Source organism: Neodiprion virginianus, chromosome 4 (assembly GCF_021901495.1).
Source record: "Neodiprion virginianus isolate iyNeoVirg1 chromosome 4, iyNeoVirg1.1, whole genome shotgun sequence".
NCBI lineage: Eukaryota > Metazoa > Arthropoda > Insecta > Hymenoptera > Diprionidae > Neodiprion > Neodiprion virginianus.
The window spans coordinates 22,181,312-22,207,939 of NC_060880.1; the positions used below are offsets into that span (position 1 = coordinate 22,181,312).

The 26,628-nt window shown below is 37.4% G+C and overlaps 2 protein-coding genes and 1 long non-coding RNA gene across 7 annotated transcripts in view; 1 reads left to right on the forward strand and 2 right to left on the reverse strand.

The window, feature by feature from the left end:
• LOC124302646 (basal cell adhesion molecule-like) overlaps positions 1–18,085 on the reverse strand; it is a 31,728-nt gene extending 13,643 nt beyond the window's left edge. The window contains exon 1 of one of the 2 annotated variants that reach the window (XM_046759013.1): positions 17,633–18,085. In XM_046759013.1, the coding sequence (XP_046614969.1) occupies positions 17,633–17,741 (109 nt within the window). In that variant the 5' untranslated portion in view covers positions 17,742–18,085. Of the gene's footprint in view, positions 1–17,513; positions 17,593–17,632 lie in introns of those variants that run through there. The other variant, XM_046759014.1, reaches the window with a different exon arrangement.
• Positions 719–24,093, forward strand: LOC124302651 (uncharacterized). The gene is made up of 2 exons (XR_006907750.1): positions 719–850; positions 23,893–24,093. It is a non-coding gene; the product is annotated as an uncharacterized LOC124302651 (long non-coding RNA).
• LOC124302633 (carcinine transporter-like) overlaps positions 19,445–26,628 on the reverse strand; it is a 35,380-nt gene continuing 28,196 nt past the window's right edge. For all 4 annotated transcript variants that reach the window (XM_046758982.1, XM_046758981.1, XM_046758980.1 and 1 more), the window contains 8 exons: positions 24,524–24,734; positions 23,902–24,160; positions 23,366–23,558; positions 22,957–23,175; positions 22,324–22,538; positions 21,925–22,100; positions 21,060–21,232; positions 19,445–20,951 (listed from right to left, as the gene is read on the reverse strand). In XM_046758982.1, coding sequence (XP_046614938.1) covers positions 20,852–20,951; positions 21,060–21,232; positions 21,925–22,100; positions 22,324–22,538; positions 22,957–23,175; positions 23,366–23,558; positions 23,902–24,160; positions 24,524–24,734 — 1,546 coding nt within the window. In that variant the 3' untranslated portion in view covers positions 19,445–20,851. The remainder of the gene's footprint in view (positions 20,952–21,059; positions 21,233–21,924; positions 22,101–22,323; positions 22,539–22,956; positions 23,176–23,365; positions 23,559–23,901; positions 24,161–24,523; positions 24,735–26,628) is intronic.

Sequence of the window (26,628 nt, forward strand, 5' to 3'; positions counted from 1 at the left end):
TTTCGTGCCGCCGTGGTCGTTTTCCGAAGAGTTGTACGGTAATAAATTTTGTTAGTCGCCAATTACACCACGGTATCGGTGTTTTGTGCGTTATGCGAAGATTTATTTTGCTAATATCTTATACCGTCTGAAATTGGTTCAGGCATCAAGTTCTCAAGATTCTCCGTTATTCCACGTGAGATGTTTGCTGGCAACGAACTAGCGTTTCCTCTCAAACTGATTGAACGCCGTTTAATTATTATTCAAGTCGAATAAAAGATTTACTTTACGTGTAAGAATGGGCGAAATCTAGCGCGCTGACAATGAGTCGAATCAACGAGCCCCTTACATGAATTCTTTTTTTCAATTGATAGCTGAAACGAAATAATTCAATCGTTAGCTGCTTTTTTATACTTCGAACCTCGTTTAAAAAAAAAAAACGCTGGTGCTTACGTGCAACGAGTTAAATTCCAACATTTTTTTCGCGATTTGTAAAAGTAACGACGTAGCCTGGAATTGAACCTGGCATCTAAGGACGCTTTGCCGGAGACTTACTCGATCAGGGAATGCTCAACTGATTACAATTCTTATATATTATGTTGTGAAGCGAAGGTGCGTATTTAGAGTATATTCGAGTTCGCGTACCCCCGAAAGAGGGCGTGACGATAAGAGGGGGGGGGGCTACGTTGTACCTTTGACGGGCAACGCTCATCAGTCAGACAATAACACGCTTACGCGACGTATCAAATTTGGCAAATTTGCGAGTGAAGTGCCGTCATGTCGGAATACGTGTGTGACAGTGTGCCGAGTGCTAGGTGAAAATTGGATCAAGTTTGTGATAATCGTCGTGGAAGAATCGCCGTTTGTAAAGGTAATAAAGTATTCGCAAATCTCACAATTACAACGTCACGCGTAGCCATCTTGTTTGTTTCGTGACCGCGTCCTACCAACGCACATCACATAAAACTATCATCTAAATCTTGATCGGTTCCGTTGCATGAGTCGCGAACACACCACCCGTGGTTCAAATTAAACTTGTACCGAAACTCTCAAATTAAGAAGTTGCCGATCCTTTCATTTTATTTACAGTACAACCTCTCGATAGTGCCGTTTTCCCTAATCCGTGCTCGGGCGCTTTCCCCACTACCATATTACACTCCGGCGATTTCCGCATTCTCACTCGACAATGCCACTGGTGAAATACATACATACATAATTACTTCGGTGGTTCAGTAGTACGTACGTAAATGGAACGCAAAGGTACGAAGGTTACATTTTTTCGCGCGGCACTATTGAGAGAGTCGAGAACGAACATTTGTATCGGAGTAAGGGAACCGAGATTCTGAGAAATGTATTCCCTTCACAGTCCGTGAGCAGCTTTGTTGAGAGGTTGCATTGTACCTTTTTTGCGTTTTTTTTTTTTTTGTTAATAAACAGCATGAAGATGGTTTTTCTGGACCCAGCCAGAATTTCGTTTCCAATAATATTGGCTGTCCTTTATTTGACCTTACTCGATAAAAATTGAAACACATATGGAACGTGATCTCGCCTTCTTAAGATTGCTCTTCTGGACGGAGGCTGCTCTTATGGGATTTATCTGTTGAAGTTGAGATCCGTCCTTGTAGCATTTTACACCAATTTTGTGGTTTACACTTTTTTGGTTCTTAGCCTTCGATGTGTATCCGAAATTTTCGAGGGTTACTTAAGTAACTTCTGATTCTGTAGACACGCGAGATGTCCGTATAACCGTAAAGCTCAAAGATACTTGAGGGAGGCGCTTGGTTCGTAAATAAATGAGAAAAATTCTGAAACCAAGTTTCGATGAGGGATGAGGGTTTCGCTATGTTAGAAAAAATCATAACTTCGTAAAATGTACTCGGGGGAACGCCCTTGTTTGAGAAAAAAATGAGCGAAATGATATGACCAATTTTCAAATGAATTACTTTTTAATATTTGCGGGAAAATTATAACACCATAAAAACGCCGTCTACAAGAATAACATCTCGGTCTTCGGAATCAGTTTCTTCACGACGCTCAGCCGCGCATTCACATTACGAGTCAACAGTTCACCATCCTTAGCAGCCACGCACGCGTCTCTGCTTCGTGTTTACGAATCGAGCATCGAGTAACCACCACATTTACATGTTCTGTAATCATCGGGTAAAGCCTGGAGTGCCTCCCTTATCACAGTTTCCATAATCAGCCATCGAATACCGCGTTCAAGTGGCGTGTGCTCTGAATCCAGCGCCATCAGGCAAGTTTCTCGATGCTCGATGGATCCATCAAAGACGAAATTAACAAACCACCTGTTCCTTAATTCAGGAACATCCGCAGTTCCTGATTAGACCTTGGATCAATTTTTTTTTCAAGTAGGGGCGTTAGTGCGCCATGACAGTTATTTGTGAGCTATCCTTGTCTTCCGTGAAGCTGTGTATACTTGCAACCTGTATCAAGCTTGAGCAATACAACCTATTGCGCTTGTATGCAGTTGCAGTAGGTGCTAAATTTGATTGACTGCGTTTTTCGGAATTAAATTGCCTACTTGCGCTATGAGTATTCCCTTTAAATTCGGCCGATTGTGTAATTTGGTAGCTGGAATTAGCATGCCCTGAATTTTGCTTATTATGCGTGCTCAACACGACTTCGTTTTACTCCCCAAGGGTCGCGTTCTTTCCTTGGTTCAGTTTCCTCACGGTTTTTCTTGAACCCGGCCGTTCCAAGCAACGCAGTGCGCTTGCTCGGCTTTTACGTGAGTCCAATGTGGCGGGCAAATGCTGCCAACTTAACGATAACGACTTCCTGCTCAGGGGTTTTGAGGGACAGGTTAGACTTGATTTCGAGACGCAAGGATCGTAGATATCTCACGATATGTGATTATCGATTCGGTTTCAAAATGTAGTTAAAATAATTGAATCAACAACGATTATTAAAATAACTGGAAATTGTTATTGCGGAATAAATAAGTTTTGTGGAGAGTGTAATCGAACGAAAAATGAAGCAAATGAGTACAAAATGTGAGTGAAACGATGTTTGATGAAACAAATTTTACTACAGATAAATTAGTTACAGTAAAGCGAGTAATTTATTCAGTAACGATCGAGTCAACACGTTAAATCAATTCAGAGTTCAATAACTGAATTTACTAAAATCGAAAACTGAAACTACTACGTTTAACCGTTTGACACACAAAATTATACAGATTCATTGAACTTAACTGTGAAGGTTGGCCTATCCTGACTAAGCAGCGTCTAAAAAATTAGGAGTTTTTGTAAAAGTTGGAAAGGAAACACGAAATAGTCATTGACTGGTAATCGAAAATTGTGAAGACTCGTAAGATATTGTTTTGAAGGGGCAAATTAATGCGTACCACGATTAAAATTTGTTCGTTACATACTCATATAAAAATACCTGTTTGAGAACATTTCGGAGGCATTTCATCACAGTGTAACGAAGTAATCAATCGACTGTTTCAAATGCGAAGGAGTTACATCGCATCTCGTTGATGATGAACGATCGGATATCTCTGAGGAGCTATGAAATATAAACGAAGCAAGGAATAAAAGACTTCTATGAACTAGAAAATGTCTCGGTCAGTCATGTTTTAAATACAAAACAACGCTTACTCAAATAACTAATACGGAAAAGTAACCGAGGTTCATAGGACCGAAAGATCAATCATTTTGCTAACTGTTAATTGAACTTCGACACGGAGAAATGCTGTTCCTAACTTAGGTCCAGTAACGCTAGCTCATGCGCATGCTTGACTTGGCGAGTTGCTTGCGAGTGTGCGCAAATGAGCTTGAGGCAAAACGAATGTTGAAAGAACGTGGGCACATGTAAGTCTCTCAAATAGAAGACGAAAGAGCTCGCGACCGTATCTAGGGACTTGTGATAAATATGGTATTTTGATTTAATAAATTATATTGAAACCATATCAATAAGTTGTATACTCTTCTCCCATGTATTTTGTTGTTTTAATATTCTGAAAACTGTCGAACCGATCAGATCCAAAGTGAAATCGGTTTTAACCTCGGTAGCCGCATGTCGATTAAAATCAAACTCATCAGAATCCATTCTCGAGATATCATGTCCAAATCCTTTTTTGATATTTTTGTTCGAATGACTCGAAAACTACTGAAACGGTTAAATCTAAATAGTTTCATCAATTCTGAGTTAGCAAAAATTTTGTCAAAAAAGATCAAAATCATCCAAATACGTTCACTCGTTCTCGCGATATTGCCGCACAAGAAATGAATGGGACAGAATGATCACGCCTCGCAAACACAGTTTTCATCCGAAAATTGTCAGAGCTGATTCTCTAGATCTTAACTATCCTTATTCCATTTTATCGGGGAAAAATGAGAATGTGGAAGCTGAAATATACAGCGGTACAATTAAACATGAAATTGATATTCGTATATTCGGAACTCCTAATCGTGATACTGCAATTTGATTTAGTCACGTTCCGAATAGCGCCAACGGAGTCTTACTCTAGGAAAGAGCTGTGTGAGAGTGATAAAGTGATTTATTTATTTATTTAAAGAAAAATAGCCCAACAGGCGAACCCAAGGCAGGACATACTGTTGTGAATATCGTCAATATAAATACAAAATTTAATTACAATTAAAACAGCATTAAACTAAAGAAAAGTATTATTGAAGGTGAACCAGAAGTGAATCGAATGAATAGAACGCAGCGTGAGTGAGTGTGGGAAGTAGAGTGCAGGATCGGAGTTCTGAAAATGAGAGGCGATAATCAGGTGTGCACGGGGTGTGCGAGGGATTGTATAGCCTGGCGAAATAGAAAAGCTTCTAGACAGAAGGGATGAAAGTTGAGGTATGAATAATAGAGGAGAGTGAAATGGTGATGAGCACGTAACGTTTGGTAGCGAAGAATCACAAAGCCCAGGCGCAAACTAAAGGCTGAAACAGAACTGAGTTATGAGTTGCGATTTCAAAACCCGAGGAATTTACGGAATATTAGAACAAAGGATAAAAACAATGAATACAAATAATTCAAAATCCAAGCGCTCAACTCTTTTGCATGAAACAACGGAACTCTGCATGGTAAGTGAAACTTGACACGCAGTCAACGTTTTCAATGTTCGTCAAAAAAGTTCACCCTGACGTCAAAATATTGCAAGCTATATTTACGTATCGTTGATTCCATGCAAGGTTGTCAAATTTTTTCGGTGTCACTGCGCAGGGTGGGAAGAGTGCGTTAATCGTTGGTATAATATTTCATAATCACGGAGAGTGCTGAAGTAAAGTGAATAATTGAAGACGTTTCCAAAAATACAGTACTTGTTTTTAGTGTCGCGGTGAAAGCCCGCCTGACAATCGGATTGTTGATAGGGAACGATCGTTGAGTGCGATTCGAACAAATCGCACATCCTAAAATCCATTGAAGACCTAATTCTTCGCAACTCCTCTGTTTGCTGCTGCTGAGCAGCGTGCAAAGGAGTCAAATTATCGCCCAGCGGCTTGATGAGTCAGCATCGACTTCGTCGGGAGTAAGTAATAAGGTTCGTCAATAGGAGTTCATCTGGCAACAGGCTTTCGGTGGCCACTCAAGCTCCTGTGCCAAGAGACGCTCAAAGTGTTTTTTGTAATACCTGCTCCACGAGTCCCCTTATATGCGCCGAATACTTCTGCCATCTTACGGATTATTTGGCCAGCCATATTTCGCAGAATATAACGGACCTGGTTTTGAAGTGCCTGGAGTTTTTGTACGGGTACTCCTGGTGCTCCTTTTGCACTTTGATTATCGACAAATGATTTTTTCGGTTTTGCGGCCGTTCGAAGCATTAGCCGCTCTCACCTTTTGATTTCGGAACTTTTATTTTTTTGTATCTCCACATTCTGTGCTTTGGCACTGCGCGCTGGTCGAATGGCGTTCCATTCTGCTGGTAGTAAATTTGATTTCCTTACGAATGGAAAAGCACGATGTTAACTTCAACGCTTATAACAGTTGATTTTAAACCGTCTGGATGCTACAAAAATCAAGATCGAATAATACAACTCGCCGCTCACAATCAATCGTTTTCCCGGTTAAAAATACTTTCGGTAATCTGGAGTAAACGGTGTTTGTCGAATAGAATTTCTCAACTATTCGCTCGATCATATACACTGATCGCGATTTGAATGCAATACCGCAAAGTGATCCCTGATACGCAGGAAACTGACTTTCTGCCCACGATGTCGTACCATGTCCCTCTTTTCCTCCACCGTGAACACTATGATCTGTATTTCTGCACTTTTCACCTGCCTTATTACAATTCCGTGCTAGTAAAGAATGAAAATGCTTTGAGTGGCAAACGCCCTGTAATCCTGATATCATTGAATATTATGTATAACAGCAATTTATCACTTCACTAAGAACCTCTGTAATTTATTTGCAATTCCGACAGAGGATTTATTTGGAATAAGCCAACTCGATCTGAATTGAACGAAGAGGAGTTTTAGCCTGCAACTATAGCTTCGCCGAGACAATATTGTTTTAGCGTACTTGGCTGTAACAATATTGCTCGACGATGGGTAATTGAAAATTTAACCTTCTACCCAAGCGCGTTTCACCGAACGATAAATAAATGTAAGTCGGTTTTGAGAGAAATCCGTTGTGTTGTGAATCACCAGCTGGCCCCACGTTTCGTAAACCAGGTACGGATTCTCCCTGGATCTGAATTAATCGGATCAAAGATATACTAAGGAAGCCCATTTTTATAATTCAACAACTCTGTTTAGTAAACCTCCGTTTAGTGATTTTTTCACAGGATAATATTCTATATTTTATAGTAACTGAAAACTCACTACTGTTTCAGCCTTTAGTGTTCGCTTAAGTTTTGTGATTCTTCAATACCAAAAATACCGGTCTCGTAAAACGTGCCGCTGAGTGGGCGTCGGAATTCTATAATAAGACGTCGAGTTCCCGTTTTCACTTTTGATTTGGATAATAAGCCACCCTGCTCCGTCACACTTCACATCACACTCCTCTCTCACACCATTTTGTGTTCGAGTAAGACTACATTGGCACTGTTCGGAAGGTGGCTGAATTAGATTCCACTGTCTTTGGTTTGAAGATCCGAATATACGAATATCAACTTGATGTCTAATTGCATTAGTATATTTTTCAACCTTCCGCCTCTTATTTTTCGTCAGCAAAAAAGAATAAGGGTAATTATTAGAAACGGCCTAAAACTTGTAAATGAAGTTTTGACTTGATTTCGTCAGTTTTAAATTTAGAGAATCAGGTACGACAATTTTTGAATGAATGCTTTGTGTGTGTATGTATGTATTTGTGCGATTCATTTCTTGTGCATAAATATCTTGAAAACGAGTCGGTTGATTTTGATGATTTTGGTCTGTATCGACGAAACTTTTCTTGACTCAGAACTAATAAAATTTTGAATCTTATCAGTCCAGTAATTTTCGAGTTCTTTGAATTGGAAAATCAAAAAAAGGAATAAAAATGATGATATCTCAGAAATGGATTAATGGATTTAAATTATTTTGGTCTCTACCGACACGGCCACGTCTTTTGACCGTGGAATGACTAAACTTACGATCCAATTGGAGCGATAGTCTGCGAGATATTTAAACGACTAAATAATAAAAAACTCTAGATTTTTTTAGTACACTATTATGGGTCTAGAAAAAGGTTCACATGCGCGCAGAGTGTGCATTCTGGACTAGAGCCTAAAAAAAAAAAATAAAATGAATAACTAAAAAAGTTTTGTGGATAATCTTAATTCAGAAGAAGCTTACATGTCTTTTCATCCAGTTTTTTTGTTCGATAATGATAGTTTTTTTTATATCGCTCTGCCTTAACGGTCTGACGTTCTAATCACACTCCGAATCTCGTTCTCTAAGATTACGATTTAATAGCCCCCTGCTTGGCCATTCTAACCGCCACTTTTAGAGCCAAATGCCAAATTTGCTCGCGGATATTCTCAAGTATATTCACCTATTCAGAGGAAGTGGAAGCTTTGGCAACGATCCTGATTTATAATTCCATAAGCTCGCAACCTGTTTTCACGAAAGTGGGTTACTTTCATCTTTTTTTTTTTCCTACTCGTAACATTTAGTAACTTTGTGAGGCGTAAACGATTTCAATTAAAGAATGTTTTCACGGTATTGAATAGTGAATGAAAAATACATTACTCGGACGACGTAAATCAATACTTCTGTAAATATACTGACACAACGAGCACGGTTCCGTTCCGGGAGATGCCTCGGCGATGCCGCCAACTGCCATCACACGGCTCGGCTTTCCTTTCGCGGAAGTGACGTTTGCTATGTGTAAAACGGGGCGCTGGGTGCTCTTCGCGTAAATGCATGTAGTGTACGGAGTTAGATGTGCTCGATAGGGAAATAATTTTCGTACATGCTCGCGCATTCCGCCAGTTGATGTCACGACCAATCACAGTGAGCCCGCAGCGCAGGCGCGTGGTCGCGTACGCGATATAACATAACCTCAATCGTTACGTCACAATCCCATGAACAAACGTGGTGGATCACGCGTCGTTTTCCGAAATTAATAAAATGTTCGACTGTTCGATGCGGGGTTGTAAAAATCGTGTCGGGGCTCGCAAAGGTAAAAGTATTCGGTACTTCCGATTCCCCAAAGACCCTGAAGCTGCTGCGAAGTGGTTAAAAGTTTGCAGGAAACAAACGTTTTTCAAAACGAAACGACTATTCAAGTTGATATTGATCGATGAACGAACGTGACGATGAATCTGATTGTTTTTACCAGCTTCATTGCTGAGATAGAGAGAACTTCCGTTATAATACTCGAAAACAGTATTTAAACACAAACTAGTGATATGAATATTGAAATAATTATTTTCAGAATTCCTGTAATGCAGGTTCAGTTATCATGGTGACGCAGGCCAACTTAGTCAATGTCATTTTTTTGAATGTTTTTATCATTGCTTCTAAGATTCTAATTTTATTTACAAAATTAAAATTTATCTGTGTAGCCGAATGAACTGATCTACCAAACACATTTAGCACAGCGAGACAATTCATTGAAATCTCGTAAGAATACGGTCTTGGAGTTAGTATAATGTTAACGTAGCTAAGCCTTGGAATAAAACATCACTATTTTCCAACTTTACAATGATTTTGAAGCAGTAGAGTTTGCTAATATGAGTATATTTTGGTGCGTCCAAGTTCACTGAATTTCATACTACAAACTTGGAGTTGTGAAACAACGATCAAGGCTCTCATACATGCATGATATTTTTTTTCTGTTCAGTGCGTCGGTTCACGTGGTTGGATGGAGCAATAAAATTATTCTCAATCACTCTCAATTCTTTTCTCAATTCTGGAAACTAGATGTTATCTCACGCGAAAAATAATCTGTTTCAAACATAAGTCCTGAATCACCGAAAAGGCATATCATTTACAATCATTTCCGTGCAGCAACTTCTTTCGTAATTACAATCGCGTTACAACCCAAATAGCTTCAGTTTCCAATATATTTTAACTTCGCGCTCGAATCGGCACGTGCTGGAAACCTTTTTTTCGTACATTCGAGGAATTGGGGCCACCAATGATCGTCCATCGCCTCTGGACTTCAAATATCGTCTACGGTGATGTATATATGTATTGGAGGGAAGCATTCCGCCGATGTCTTCAATGTGAAAAAAAATGTAGAAACGAACCCGATCGAACAATACTTGCTAACGCTCAACGACGTATTGCAAAGAGAATTTCAAACATCCCAACGAAGAAATTTATTCGACTAAGTAAAATTTATTATTGCCGATGAACTTCGCGAAGGAGATGTTTCTCCAGCAGATTTTAGTACCTACATGTGCTCCGAGTGCTGACGAATATCTTTGCCTGCAACAATTGGATGTGTCAGAGAAAGTGAAAAATGAAGGCCTAAAAAATGAAAATAGCTCGAGTCATAGACAAAGTATTATGCGTCATTTATAGAAATATGTTGACCCAAGTCATCAGGGATTTTCAAAAACGTTGCACAACCTGTTCGACGCTCGATGGTAAATTATTTCCTTGAAAAACATTACCTAGGAGGTTTTGATTTGTTTAATAAGAACTCGAACATATAAATATCAGGGTGCGAGAAATTAATAGAAAAATGCAATAGGATAACTATGAGAAAAAGCAGGAGAAATGTTGAAAATTACTAACAGGATGGTGTAATATCCAAGACTCGTACCTTCTCCCTTGCATTGTAGTCACGTAAAATATTGCTGTGTTTACCTGTCGGAATGCTACTTGGTGAATGTATAACCTATACCGTTGACTCTTTACCGAACCTTATTTTTCTAAACTTTACTAAACTTTGCTTATTACTGAACTGATATCAAAAAAACTTTACTTTACCAAATTTTGTTATACTCAACCGGAATACTAAATATTATTTTACCAAACCACTTTATTAAAAATCTTATCTACGCTTTAACAATATTTTTTAAATATTGTATCAATTTACATCTCACTTTCAGGATATGAATATGACGACTGAAATAATAATAAAAAAAAAAGAAAACCACGTATCAGTCAACACCACGAGTGTTCGATGCGTGGACTGAAGATTTAAACACCATTTTATACGTAGCATTCTTATATCCTTCGGAATCTCGACAGTTTTGAACTGACCGCTTGCCGTGACGTCAACCGGCGGAACTTTTCCGCTGCGCTGTAGTTATACCTAACTCCTTACACTATGGGTAAATGTACAATAACTTTAGGTACTCCACTTTCTGGCCCGCAGCTTCGAACTACATTGAAGACGTCCTCAAACATGACCCGAGTCCTCTTTTCCTTGCCCACTCTGTGGGCAGTGGACGAAACGTGAACCTGCATATCTGCCATTTAACCACAAATTGTAGGCAACGGTATATATATAATTTAACCCTCCACCGGAAACCTGGGTCTTACAGGGCCAGTTGAGGTTCACCACCAGTTACGGTGCTGCCAAAAATCTAAGAAAATTCAAGTGTATTTTCGAAGATCAAGAACCTGAGTCAACTGTTATATAGGTCCGATTTTCGCTTTGGTGGTTTTTTTTTTCACGAGTCGGAGTTACAGCAAAAATATGAAAGAATCGTTGGCGGGTTTTAAAATCCATGAGTCTTTAACATGCAATTTCTCATAACAGAACCAGTGGGTTGATATAATTGAGTCTTTACTTGAAGAAAAATATACTTCGGTGGCGTTAGCTTCAAAATGTTGAATTATTTCAGCATTTACAAATCGACAATTTCACTGACAAGTATATCGGGTCATTTAAAAAAAAAAAGACTGCGGAAATAGTATTCTGACTATTAGAAGTGCGGAAAGTGGACGATTTTCGGGCTTTGCGTTCAAAATTTTACTTTTTCGTAGGTCACGGTATACTGCTAATATACTGTGGCCAAAATTAAAGCTGACCATGCCTGATTGCGAAATTTAGAGATATAGATAGTAGATTTACGTTTAGTAGGATGCATAAAGATAATACCAATGTAAACAATGCAAGCGAACTTACCTCTGACCGATGCGGATGACATCGAGCTGTGTGAGTGTATGTTTAGCAGTGTATGTGAAGATTCGAAATTAATTGTGATAATTGTCTGTTGTAAAAGATTATTTATAGAAAGGCTAGAACATCCTACTTATAATTGTAAGTTTCACCCAAAACGCTTCGTTCGTTAGACACAAGAAATTACATGTCACCGCGTTACGCAATTGATTGTAACGAGAAAGTACAACGATTGAGATTAAATACGGTTCTATTCCAAAATATGAAGATTTTCATGTAAAAACGATGACGCAAAACTGTTTATTTCCGAATTTTCAAATTGTTCTGTTCATTTCGAGTCTCCGATTCTTACTATTCGTTTCGGTTCTTTGTTTATTACTATGCACTTTGACCCTTGACTATTACTCCACATTTCGAATCTTTGATTATTGTTGCTCAAGTCACTGATTCCGACTCTACTGATTCTTGATTGTATTCATCAATGAGATCACAAAGAATGGAAACTCTCACTTCTTCGCGAGTCACTTGTTTCAAATAATACAAATTTCTAAACATATTTGTTGTGATAAACACCAAGGTTCACGAGTGAAAAAAACGGTTTGTAAACCCCCACATAACGGAGGCGACTGCTTTGATAACAGTAAGCCCTTTTACTAATCGCGCCTTCACACTCAACCCATTCCATAAACTATATATGTAGTCTCAAGACAAGGGCACGCTAGCCCTGCTCGTAGGATTTGGTGTTTCGCACTAAGGCTGCGGATTTGTCGAGAATTCGGCAATAATACGACGGAAAACTTCCTTGTATTTTGAGATCTTGGTAAAATTTTTTTTAAATACGTATAATTGAATGATAAACATGCAAGAAACGATAGTATTCGAAATTTTTAGGGTCGGTGTGAGCATAAATTCATTATTCTGTAGAGGCTATTCTAGCAAAAAAATTGAAAAATTACGAATGAAAAATGTAAATGTGACAAAAAAAAAAATATATATATATACATTATTTTATCAGTTTTCAATATTGGTTCTTCAGTGCTACGAAGTAGGATATAACGATTTTTTTGGACACAGATTAGTCCTCGGGTTGTTGAAAATGACAAAGGTTCTAACGGTGATACGAAAATTGAAGGCAGCTTTGCTCGATGAAGAATGAACGAGGCGAAATGAAACGGTCAGACAATCGATAAGAAAAAAATGTCTAGACTTTCATTCGACGCTTTGCGACGAGCTACAATGAAACAATTTTACTTATATGGAAAATATTTATACATGCAAGTTTTAAGCTATCCAGGCAAGGAAATGAGAAATGATGAAACGATTTCATACAATTAAAAATATGACATTGTTCAAATTTGTTTAAACGGCATTCTTGGGTTGAATTTTAGAAATTTTTCTTTATTAAATTTTTTTGATAAAGTGGTAACTTTAGCGAAATCCGGTCATTGTCAGAACTTGATCATCGTCGATTTTGACTCAACTTTTCGCTAAAGCTTCCGTCACCTGCAGGTTTTGTTCTCGAGGTATGAATTTGTGACGGAAATCGCCTGAAAATGAGTAATTCTTCGTTTTCTCAAAAAAACCATGGTGTAGTAATAAACGAAGAAAAAAAAATCCGTGTTAAGTTTGAAAAGATCTGTTACCAAAGGAGTTAATCCTCCAGCTAGAATTCAGCTTTTATTCACAGCGAAATTCATAATTTTTGCGAAGAAATACGTTGCTTTGAGTAGCCGGAAGGTCTTCGAAATTTCAAATATTAATGCTATTTTACGATATACTGTCAAATATACAAAAAAAGACGGTAAATTTTTAAAATTTTTCGGGAAAAAAAACCATAAGAATTTCTCAATCCCCTCACATTTGCGTATCGCATGCGGTTGGAACAAAGTTGGGAGGATTTGCAAGTCATTGGGAAGAAATTTTAAGTGGTCCATAAAATATTTATTGTCATATTGAACGACTTGTTTATTCTTCTTTACGTGTCGAAATTCCATCCTCTAGCACAAGGCACGTATTGTACACAAGTGAAAACTTAACTCGGATACTCAAACTTTTACATTTAATTACCGTAGAAGATAGTTGTTTAAACTTGTGAAATGATAGCGTTCTTGGTACAGTGTCGAAGATAACCTTGTCTTAATTGCATCGTGGGCAATATACGACTCGTTTTTGGATCAGAAAATTCTTCGTTACCGTTGAAACGGAAAACTTTTTTTGCTTTAAGAAGTTCTTTGTGAACCTGCAGAAAGAAGAGTGACGTTGGCCAAAATGTAATAAAAGAACCCCGCTACACTGTACAAGCATTAGAGACGTTGATTTTTCAACCTACGAAGGACACGCAATACGCGTGATATAATACATGTATGCATATTAGCCCAGTCACTATGCCCAAATAATCGACCGGAAATAACATTAATTACGCCGTCGCTTTTTCTTTGTAAATACTAAATGGCGACCAAGTCCGGCTGTTGCTTATGTCCGCCATTTTCAATTTTAACGAAAAATCTCGAAAACCAAACTTGTAGGAAATTTAATTTTCTATAACTTTGGTCTGTACATTCTTTTTCGAAGATTGACAGTTTTCGAATTAAACTTGAAAAAGGTGGCGAAGTAAAACTGTTGCGTTATGAAGTTTATTTTTAACTTTAGGGCATAAATAAACATAAAAAAAAAAAAACTTGCAAGGAACTATATTTTCTACAATTTTCATTTTTGCCTTTTTTCCTACAGTCAATATTTAAGGTCGTACTCCAACGGCAAAGAAAAGGAGAACCATCAAAATATTTTTTCGCAAACCATTAGAGAACTGAATGCTTCTGTGGAATGAAATTCAAATTGTTTTCATTGTTAAACTCCTTTTCCATATCACCACAGGGGTAGAGTTGCTTTTTTTTTTTTGTATTCACGTGGTATCCCCAGTAAGCCTAATCCACGTATCATTACTTGCCAGTTTATTTCGTTTTCTGACGTTCTCTTCCTTATAAGATTTTGAAATGGGAACTCCGTTTTTATCTTGCGAGTGTGAAGGATCCGAGCGATGTATTTTCATTTATTTTCATTCTTTTTCTTATAATGAAAGAAAAAAACGGCGTTCCCATTTCAAAATCTTATGTGGAAGCGAACGTCGGAAAAGGAAATAAACTTGCTAGTAATGATACGTGGATTAAGCTTACTGGAGATATCGCGTCAAAGAAAAAGTAAATAAATAAAAACGCACCTGAAACTCTACCCCTGTGGTGATGTGGAAAAGAGTTTTTTCAATGGAAATAATTTGAATTTCATTTCGCAGCGGTTTTCAGTTGTCGAATGGTTCGCAAGAAAATACTTTGACGGTTCTCTTTTCCTTTGCCATTGGCGTGCGACCTTAAGTATTGACTGTAAGGAAAAAAAGGTAAGGCTCAAAACAGTGGAAAATTTGATTCTCTAGAAATTTATTTATGTTCATTCATGCCCCAAAGTTAAAAAATAAACGAGATAATGCAATAGTTTTACTTGGCCGCTTTTTTGACATTTAATTCTAAAACTATCAACCTCAGAAAAAAAAAATGCAACAACCAAAGTTGTAGAAAATTGAATTTTCTACAAGTTGAGTCTTTGAAATTTTTCGTTAAAATTCTAAATGGCTGAGTTAATCAAGAAAAAGAATCATTCTTCGTATGATTCAAAATGGTGGACACAAGCAGCAACAGGATTTGGTCACCATTTTGAATTTACATCGCCAGCCGTGAAACTATTATAACAAGAAAAGGAGACTGTGGAATTATTGCAAGGATAAAAGTACAGAGTTACTGGGATATATGCACTATACAGAGCCGCATACAAACATAACGTTATCCGATTTGTTCCTTTTTTATTTGTTCACCCTCGAACAAGTGAATATAAACAATAATAATAATAGACACAGATATCGTACATTCAACTACATAAATACACAAATACTATAAATGGTAGATTTATTATTTAAATATGAATGGAATAACGGTGCGGTTTAGCGACAAAGCGATTGCATATCTCACGACATAATATCGTGATTTGGCTAGAAAAAAACAAGAACAACGTCTGTCGGCACTCTCGTTCGCATAAGAATATGTTCGTCTTGTTACGTACTTGCAATAATAACTGCAAGTAATGTTAATACGTAACGATAACTCTTTGAATTGTAATCGAACCGTGATGAACGATACTTATTACGCATTCGTAAACAAAATTAAAATATCCGTCTTCCGCGGTTATTGCATGGAATCAACAAATCGGAAATTTCAACGTGAAAAAAAAAATTGATGAAAATCTACAACTGTTTTACAAGCTATTTGAAATCTATTTGCCGTTATTCAACAACCTTTTCAACTTACTCTCGTGTGCGCAGGGCATCTAAAAGTAAAGAATTCGAAGTAATACTCGCATATTATTTTTTTATTGAATTTTCACAACCTCCTACATCTTCTGTCTGCCTGACAATGTGCCGCGAAAGAGCAAAAGATTGAGATAATTTTTAAACCAATCCAAGTTAAAATAACACACTTTTTTATACAGTGATTGAAATAGAATTAAATTCGAGAAATTGAATATGTTTTTTCTTGCGAATGAAAGCTTGATTTCTACTTCTAATAGACTTCTTCAGCGGTGGATCTGTTCAACTAGTACTTGGGAATTTTGCATGTACTGATACGGGAAACCATGGTTTTTTTAGAAAAAAAAAAAATTTAACTACCGATTTCGAGACGTTATTCGTCCAAAGACAATGTCTCAAGAACGGAGTCCCCGTACATTCTGATACTTCGGCGTTCAGTTTCTATAGATACGGTATGCTCGAGCAAAAAGTTTCGTCAAAATCGATGGTAGTCTGCAAGTTCCACGAGTGGCCGGATTTCGTTGGAGTTACCCATAAGCAACAGTATCTTATTCACGTTATTCCTCAATATTTGCCTTTGAAGAGCTAATTGAAATGCATAATAAAGCAATTCGAATACGGCGAATAAACAAATAATTTGGCAACCCGATTGCAAGCCTGCAAAATTTTATCTCCGTTTTATAAACTCACGATAAATAATATTTTTAAATATATAAGGTAGAAAACCTTTCCAAATCTTTCGAATTACTCATTTTAAAACCGCCAACGAAAGTCAAATTCGTTGTGTTCTGTATGTAACAGATTACGCGAACTTGTTATGGCACTGTACGGTTCAATAAACGATTTGAAAGTATTTAAAAAGGAACAATGATAAAGTCAGAAAGAAAAAATGAGTAAAAAGGAAACAAAAGTGATTTGTAAAACTTTGTTAATAATGCATAAACTTTTATTTATATTTTATCATTACCTTTTATAAATCTTAAAAATGTTCCAAAGTGAGGCTACAAGGGTTAACTTGAACAAGTATAGCCTCGCGAAAATGGTTTCAGTACAACACAAAAGGTTCCTATAATTGGTTTCCAAGCTTATTAAAACGGAAACTTTCCACGCATCATTCAGTTCCGCAAATTTTGCAAGGCTTGAGCTAACGGGCTACTTGAAGCACTTTATTGACTGCAGAATACCTACAATGTGAATTTGTAATGCCTTGGTTAGTTGGTAACGTGTGAACTACCGACCGAGCTGTTGTCCTCCGCTAATTAGCAGAGTAAAGGACATAGCTACGAGTAATTGATGAGACAATGAGGAGAGAAAATTACATTGTGACAATCCCGATGTCAATAGCCAAAGTTTACGGGTATAAGTCTAATAAAGCGTAAATCGAAGACGAATCGATTTTTAATGTACAATCGATTGTGATATACCTGAGAGAATGCCGCCGAAATGTTATCGCGCTCTTTATATCAATTAAAATCAACCATCGATTCCGAAAGTTAACCCAATTGCCGATTATTGCTAGCTTGAATTGGGTGGAGTAATAAATTGAAAAATGAAGTATCGTTATCGTGTTCCAATGGTATTGAAAATTTCTCGGACAACAATCGCAATGCCGGCTTTCAACATTTCAAGTCCTGACGAAAAAACGGATCGGTTTTGGACCACGCTCGAGAAATCGAATAACAAGACTTACCGCAAATCGTCGGGCGAATCATGACATAACAGGGATAACCAAGTTTCAACGATACATCGATGCACGAACCGATTCATTTTCTTTATCTCTCACAAGAATCTAACAATGAATCAACTTACCCCCAGCGGTGAAAACAACGACGAGGAACAGGAGTCGTCGAAAATTCCTACCGCTATTACTTTCCACCACACTTAACGGTAACATCGCGAATGACTTGTGCGAAAACATCAATACATATGTATTCAAATGTATGATATTAGGTAAAACACATTATCACAGAAAAAAAATTTAATCAATCGAAGCCGCGGCCCGGACAAAATCCTCGCTGGACAATAAACGTGATTAATCTACACCGGAAAACTTTCAAATAACGGGGGTTTTTTCACCCTTTATGGGGTACAAAAGAAATCCAGCGTACGCAGACACAGCCTCGCCTCTATTTCTCTGACTTGCAACTGACGAGGATGCTGCATGAGGAGCTTGCGCCGGACGCGCGCCCGCGCAGATAAACCCTCAGAGCTATATACCTAGGGACTTCCTCTCTCTCTCTCTCTCTCTCTCTCTTCGCGAAAATCCTTTTCCATCCCTCGTCCCTGCCACCCCGACTCATCCCCCTCAATTCCCGCGACCCCGTTACACTTTTCTCTCCCCACTTTGCCCTCACATCTTTTCAGCGGCTGTATCTCAAACACTAAAGAGTTTCTTAGGAAATTGAATTGAATTTCCTGAACTGATTGTTCCGTTAAACGGCAATTTATATGTTAACAGGACGAATTGAGTAGAAGTCATGCATATCTTTACAGAGATTTGTTTTCGCCTAAATTTATTCTGAAAGATCAGGGCTTAGGGTATGTAGATATATGAATAAGAAATTAGGTTAGCAAGTGCCATTAATTTGAGCGAAGAATCAACGGTTGACGCCGAATCAAATTGAAATATCCAGAAGTTATCCAAAGTTATCTAACCGTACTGAGGGTAAGAAATGATTGAACGGTTTCGTCGTACATTTTTCATTTTTATCACATTTGACGAAAGAAGCAAAAAAAAAGCAAATAAAAAAATTCGAAATTTGAATTCTTGATACAGAGTGTTTTTTGGTACACGCGGTGTCATTTTCAATCTTCACCCCCGTTGTCCATGCATCACAGAAGTGAACGGTGTGTTTTCATTTTATACAGAGGGATCTCGCTGTTGAGAAATATGTATATTTCTCACCGCCCGTGTGAGGAACATTTGATGAAAGTGGCCACCTACACTCACAATCAGGCAGGAAGCAATCCTCCCTCGGTAGCGCACGACACAGTCATTGCGACTGACTAAAGTGGCCACTATCATCAAATATTCCCTTGATGTGCTATGAATTACGTTGTTTTCTCGACCTTAAGAATTGGCTCGTTATGAATTTTCGATATCGTATTTAATATTTGAAATGCGACTAATCACCTTAAGAATATACGTAAAATCTTTATACGTGTTAACAATCATTCCATCAAATGACAATGAGACTGGTTAAGAAATTTGAATATTCACGCTAATGCGAATAAACTTCAATTTGATTTTGTTGTACGTAATATTTTACAGTCACTTTTAAAAAATGCTTCATCGCTATGTTTATTCCTGGTTTCGTAAAATTTGTTACTTCAACTCACGAAAATAAATGACTCACTCACATATGATGTATCGAAATCACGGTTGTGTCGTGAGATCGCAGATTTCTCCGTGATTTTTGGGGTTATCATTGATTGTCACTACCCCACGTAGCATATTCATGTGGCAATGACGTGACAAATATTCAGATATCGATGCTTTCAGGATCACACCTACATCACGTGTGCTTCACACGAACCATATACATTGTTAAAAATTTCCGATTTAAATTTTCCAACATTGTGATTCCAAATTTCCAACACAAGAAAAATTCATCAATTCAATTCGATTTGCGATATTTGACAAAAATTTATTGCATTTATCTAAAAATTTATCATTTCACTATTGTAAAAAATAGTTAAAACTTCATCGTATTATACATTAAATTACGAATTGAGAATAACAACAAAAGCTATAACAATAGAGATAATAAACATACAGCTAACATCTAATCAGCATTTGTAATAACTAATATAACCACAAAAAACAGGTTTTTGTTTTCATGCATCCTAGTCTACGAAGACTTATGCACAATTTCCACAAAAAGTCCTTCAAAATTGAACTCGAGTTTTAATTAAGCAGAATAAGCGTCGCGCTGAACAAGCGATATCCAGCATATTCGTTCTTTTCCGTTCGCTATTTTCGTAGGTAGAATAAAACGTCATATGCGATAAGTTATGCAATCACTCGTTCCGTGCCACACTCGTTCCGCTCCGCACAAATCTACCCTAACATTTAGAATAGACTTTCCAAACGAACACGTGTCCAGTATCTCCTACGTTCCGTAAACGAGAACAGTATGCATTTGTTTTGTAAATAAATATTCCTATGACGCATTTTAATTGCCAGTGGAATAAGCACCCTCTACTTGCAATAAATGCAACATTTCTGTACTGCGAACGACAAATCAACGCCATATGAGAAATAATATAACCATGTCCTTATGACTTATTAACACTCTCAGAACACAAAAATCACAATAATTTGATTGTGACTCATCACAATCATCACTCAAATTAAATTATTCAGAATTTGATGTTAGAATCTAATCATCTTCCAGGTTAGATATTGTACAACTTTGTTCGTTAATGTAAGAACTCTGTCTTGTACAAGCAATCGGTGAGTAGACTCATATCCATTCACGCATATTTTTAGTTCTACGTACATGCATACATTATACGTATCGGCAACATTCTTGAAAGTTCCCATACAGATCTAGTTACAGAAATCCTTTTCGTAGAGTAATTTTTTGATGCATTACATTATCCTCCCGCGGAATAATTTTTTCCGGATAATTGAAATTTTTTTTGAAGGTATAAAATACTCGTTGTGGTCTATCGCATTTTCGTACTCAGCTTACTCGAATAAAGATTATTCAACCCAGTCGATCTTATTGCTTTATGTGCAAGTTCTCGGTTGGCAACGAGCACTCGAAACATGTGACACGAATGCATTCGTAATACTTAAGCAAGTGTAAAAATTAATTGAGCAATTCAACGGTCATTACTTTCACACACGTTGTTAAGTTTGCATCTATACATGCTACGAAAAATAAAAATAAAAACGAAACGACCAGAAAAAGTAATACACACATTCGTCTCTTGAAGCCTAGCTTCAATTCACCGATATGTTGATATTCACAACAATTTGATTAATCCGTTTAGCTTACATGACAAGGGCTAAAAGCTTCGTTATAACTTTGTAGAATCGATTCTGCTCAGACTTCCTGGATTAAAACCTGCGTTTGTCACACCTAATTTCTTTCTGTAGGCCTTCTTCTTTTCCGGAGTCCTGCAAAATCCATATTAAATTATACCACGGTTTATTTCGAACTTTGTTATACCGTTTTTTCATTTAAAATCAGTGACGCAACTAATGTTTTTCTCTAACTTTGCTTACCTGCTAATGCACGGAATCCACCAGAAGCTTTGCTCTTTGCCAAAATCATTACCCTCTTGAAGACTTTCTGGCAAATCTTGATCCAAAGTTTCTGGTAAAAATAGAGTCAGAAACGCTGTGGACATTGACAAAAGACCCAGCACCACAAGCGGCAGCTGCGGAGCGACATCAGCCTGTAAAATGAGAAAAACTTACATTATTATACGGTGACGAATATTCATATTTCGATTATAATTCAGTCTAATATTGTAAAAATGTTTTGAAGATCTTCCGAATGCAATTTTTCAAATATAAAAATGTTTAAGGACTTTCTGCAACATTTCTCAATCTTGTTTCTGATTTGGAATTTGATTTCAATTGAGAAACAAAAGAACATTTACTAAAGTGCGTGTCCAATTATGGTGAAAGACGATTTCAAATTTTCCACACAAAGTTTGTGGCTTGATGACAAACATAATAAGAATTTCTGCTTCAACTGCAGTGCCAAATTTTTCATCTGCAAAGATTTCCGGAGATAATGCGGAAACTAAATAAATATGAATCGTTTTCTTTTAAAATCATGAAAGCACTCGACCAGAGCTGTGGTCTACCGTTTCACAAAACATTAAATAACAATAAGACGATCACTTATTGATTATCACGACTAGTTGTGGATTTTGTAACTGACCGTATGATTCAAGATTTGAGCAAATACAATTAGACCTAGAATCGTGATTTTCTGGAATTTTTTAAATGTTTTATTCAGTTCTAATTTAGAAAAAAATGCATCTGTAAATATATAAAATGTAATTCCCCGCTTATATAATACAGATTCTTTTTACTTCCAAATTCTCCCAAATAGTTAACCAATTTATATAAAACTTACCAGGTATACAATGTAGGGCCCGATTATATGTGCGAAGTAACCGATGATGTGGATAAGTGAGACACCCTGAGCTCGCACAACTGTAGGTAACATTTCAGCGGCATACTGGAAGCCAATATTTGCGGCAATATTTACACCCAAACGGGCGAAAATAGCCATAATTACGGTTGGCCCTCCTGAAAATATTATACAATATTTATTAATCACACTTCAAAATTTACGTAATGAGAATGTCAGAAATAACGTTAGTTGAACGTTGATCGGTAAAATGTCAGTGAAAGTCTATGAGTTTTTATTTCTTCTCAACGTAAATAGTTCGATAAAGAACTATGATTGTAATTTTGTTTTTTTTGTCTTCTTCGGTTGATAATGCATAAGCAAAATTTTGTCTCTACAAACCGGCAGGAGTAGCGACGGCTATGAAGGAGAATATACCACACATTGCCAAAGACAAGAAACTCATCCATCTTCGACCCCAACGATCCAAGAGAATTGCAAGAATTATAGCAGCCGGAAGTTCGGTGAGAGCAGCAAGTGAAAACGACATGAACACATTGGGGTCCAGAAGTTTCATGTTCCAAACGTGACCGTCGAAGACAATGATCATTGCAAGCCTGTAATCACAAGGATGTATGAAATTAACCTGAATCACGTTAGTGGAACGTGAAGAATCTTCATCCACCGTGCCACTACTGAACAGTACATTTGAAATATGATGGCAAAGTTGGCTGAAACATTACAGTACCAACGATTCCATTCATAATGAAGCATGCTTTCGACAAGCTGTATAATTTACGTTCAAAACGATATGGTTGGAAAAATATGTAAAGGCAGTCAATCACCAACACGACACACTTACTTTTCATTTTTAACCATAGTTTCACAATTCATGAAAAATTCAGCATGCAGACAAAGCGAGATAAATAACGATACATTGAATCTTGACTGAATTCACGGAATCATTCCACAATGTACAATTGCAAAAAGCGATGATCTTTTATTTTCCAATTATGCGCAACTTGTTTATCTTACCACCAGATAATCAGCATCACTGTTATCCGTGCAAGTCGTGGTTTTTTGAAGAGATCCAGCACTGTGTAATTGTTGTGTGACTTGTCATTTTTGATGATGTTGTTGCAGCTCTCCCGAAACTCTTCATAAATTTCTGGCTGTACAGTTTTGCCGTTCACACGCTCAAACCTCTTGAGCATATCAATAGCTTTGTCTACCTTACCACTTGAGATGTACCATCTGCAACAAAGAATGATTTAGGAATAATTCTATTCTTCGTCAGAAAAAAGACCTTCAGGCTGACTACTGACGTAGGTTCAATGAATAATTGGACATGAAGAACATATAATTCACATGACAAATGATTTCGCATGCAGCCGAATGCGAATGACCCAACTTAACGAGCAAAAATAAGTCGTTATAAATTTACCTCGCACTCTCTGGAACGATCCATGGCCCCACGAAAGCAATGGCTAATGGAGCCGCGGTTACAACACTAAGAATCCTCCAGTCAGCAATCCAGTATGCTATCCATGGCAGAATACTAGATGCAACCGCGAAGTATATTCCAAAGGACAGATTGGCTATTAAGGTCCGGTATTTTGGGCCCACGTATTCTATGACTGTAAAACGGAAATTGAAGATCAGCGTTAATGTCTGCATGAAATATTTTACAGCTAATCACTGCATTCGCATCTACAGATATTCATATTGTTTAATCATTGAGACTGTATTGTTGTGTTTAAGCGAAGGCGTTTCATCTACTTTGTACATAATATGCTTTCCCCGTACTGAAAACATTTTTTAGGAGGCCAGTATCGGGTTGGGAACATGGAGTTTCCAATTGACAAATTGGAACCCAGAGAACTTGAACCGCCGTTCAAATTTTATCATTGATCGTTAATACAGTAGCGGCTAAATTTGACTTTTGACTAAAAGTATAAAAATAAATTTCAGAACTCTTACCGATTATGAAGAGGATGTTGAAGCAGTTATCGAAGGCCGTTCCAACAACCAATCTACACAAGCAAAAGGACCAAAAACTATTTGCGAAAACTGTTGCAATTGATGCAAAGAAGCCCACTGCGTTGCACGCTACTAAGGCGGGGATCCGTCCGTAATGATCAGCAACGTATCCAAACACAAGGCCCCCTATCATACTACCAGCAAAAAATGCGGACTGAGCTGCAGAAGATAGGTAAGTCTTATCGCAAACCCATTCCAACTGTAATCGTAAACATAAGATTCGATTAACATAAGTGGCATAAATACGATGGTTTGAGTACGATGGAAGAGCAAGCAATCCTTGAAACTACCCAACTGAAAATGATAATTCACTTACGTTGGGTTTTAGGAATGAGCAGTATCGAGGGGTAACCACTATTGAAGTCAGATCCACACCGTCAAAGAAACTCACTCAAAGTCACTCACAGTTATGATGAAATCTTTCGATGTTTTCAAGCCATTAAGACTTTCAAGGTTTGAAGTCGGATGTTCGCTCTACTTCAGAAGTGGTTACCCGTTCGGATGTTACAATCATTGAGAAACTTTAATGAAACAAAGCCGTATTTTTCTTGTGGAAATTCACCTCAGCAGCGATTGAGGCATACGGAATATTCGTATAGTTGAATGACCAGCCGTGTTCACACTTTGTAGTCGCCCACGATGGGTCAGCTACTCTCACACCTGTCATGAGAAGTTCAGTGTAGTTGACGGCATACATTTGACACCGAGAAACAGCCGTAGCGCCTTCTAATTTCAATTCATCAGCATTCGCTGCGGGAATAGAGAGGGCGATCCTGAAAGTTTTATATTGGATTAACATCGTGTGATTATAAATTATTCTTCCAAATACGACATACAATTAGCAAACATAGGCAAGGATCTGGCGTAGATGATCAAATCTGCAATAATTTCGGCTCGATGACGTAGAGTATAATTTTATTTCGAAATGGATTTCGTATCACGGGATGAAACAGCAAGATATGATTTGATCCCATTAAATCTAACAAGATCCAAATTTTATTTCTATCTAATCGGATCTGATAGTATTTACCACCAAATCTGCTACGCGCTTTCGGGTACGTTCCCGTAATCATTTAGCTTGTGCGGGGGAGGGGGGGATTAGTTGATAACCATCATTATGCCTCTGCAGCCGTCGTAAAATTATAATGTTTAATGCAGGAAAACTGCAGAAAGCTTTAACAAGGTGTAGCTGAACTGATTGCGCGTTTCAAGCTCAGCTTACCGATTCGACGCCTGAACGATGTGACCCGTCTCACAAATTTTGCGGGTTGCCGCTCGGGTTTCCCTTCAGGCGCTGGGGATTTGAACACACAACCTCTCGTTTCGTAGTCTCACATGCTACGCTACTACGGTCGGTATATCACATGGATGTGTCCATAAAAACTATTGAAATCTAGATTATTGCCAAGTCCGTTTCAGTACTTGCTTGGATGAAAAATTCGAAATTAAATGATGCAATTAATACAGTCCTAAAGAATTTCAAGAAAAAACTGATGAAGTAGTCAGAGAAATGGAAGAAAAATTTGAAGTTGCTCGTACTTGGAGCGTCGTTAATAATTCATACACATTTATGCATAAAAACGGAGTAATAGAAGTTTACACATTCCAAAATGAGTTGTGTTAGTTAAAGCGTTAGACATCGAGATTGAATATTAGAATAATTTTTATAAATCGTAGCACTCGATTGATTTTCACCAGAATATGTTGTGTTTTAAAGAAAAAACATGACACATTTCCGAAGCGTCAAGAAAAATGTAAGCTAACACGCCTACTTGCAAATTGCTCTATACTTATGTTGTAACACGACACCTTGCTGTTTTTTTCGCTACAGGTTTGGCCTTGCTTCGTATCAAGGAAGTCAGTGCGGGAAGCATGTGTATAAAGCGGAGAAAATAATAGAGATAGTAAATGATAACTCGCGAGAGAGTTGCATCAATGAACTTGAAAGTAAATCTGGCACCGATACAGTTTATACAATATAAGGCGACTGGACACGTGTCCACGTACTTATCTGACCCGAAATTAATTATGCGTCCCTTGAGTTAGTAATCGATTGGTTATTTCCTATTGCCGCATTATAAGAGACTCGTTATTAAGTATTCGTAAACAGCCGTTATCTTAACAGTAAGAATAAGGAGTGAAATCTAACTTAGGAGAACGTGCAGGCAAGTAATAGTTGGATTAATTGGCAGCAGATGATCTCTGGTGAAAATTTCTGTGACTACGAATTTTCAGAGAAATTGGAACATTTCGCATTATTTCGTACAAAGTTGTAAATATGCATAGTTTTTCATGAAGAATTGATAATTTTCATCAAAAATTGTATTGTCTTGTAGATGTTTTTTTGAATGACAGGATACAAATTTTCATGAAAATCTACAAAGTTTTATGAGAAATTATCTGTATTTACAATTTTGTATGAAAACAATTTTTTCTACAAAATTGTACGAAATGTTCCAATTTTTCGAAAAATTCGTGGAAAATCGTGAAAATTATTTTCACTGGGCTATTCGTAAAAAAAATATTCATTCATAAACAAAGAAACTCTGGTCTCAAAGGCAGGTGGAACATCATTTGCGGTATATTCAAACTACAAATGACAAAACTCACCTTAATTAATTAAAATATACAATCGATATAATTCTGTTATACAAATTAGCTGTATGA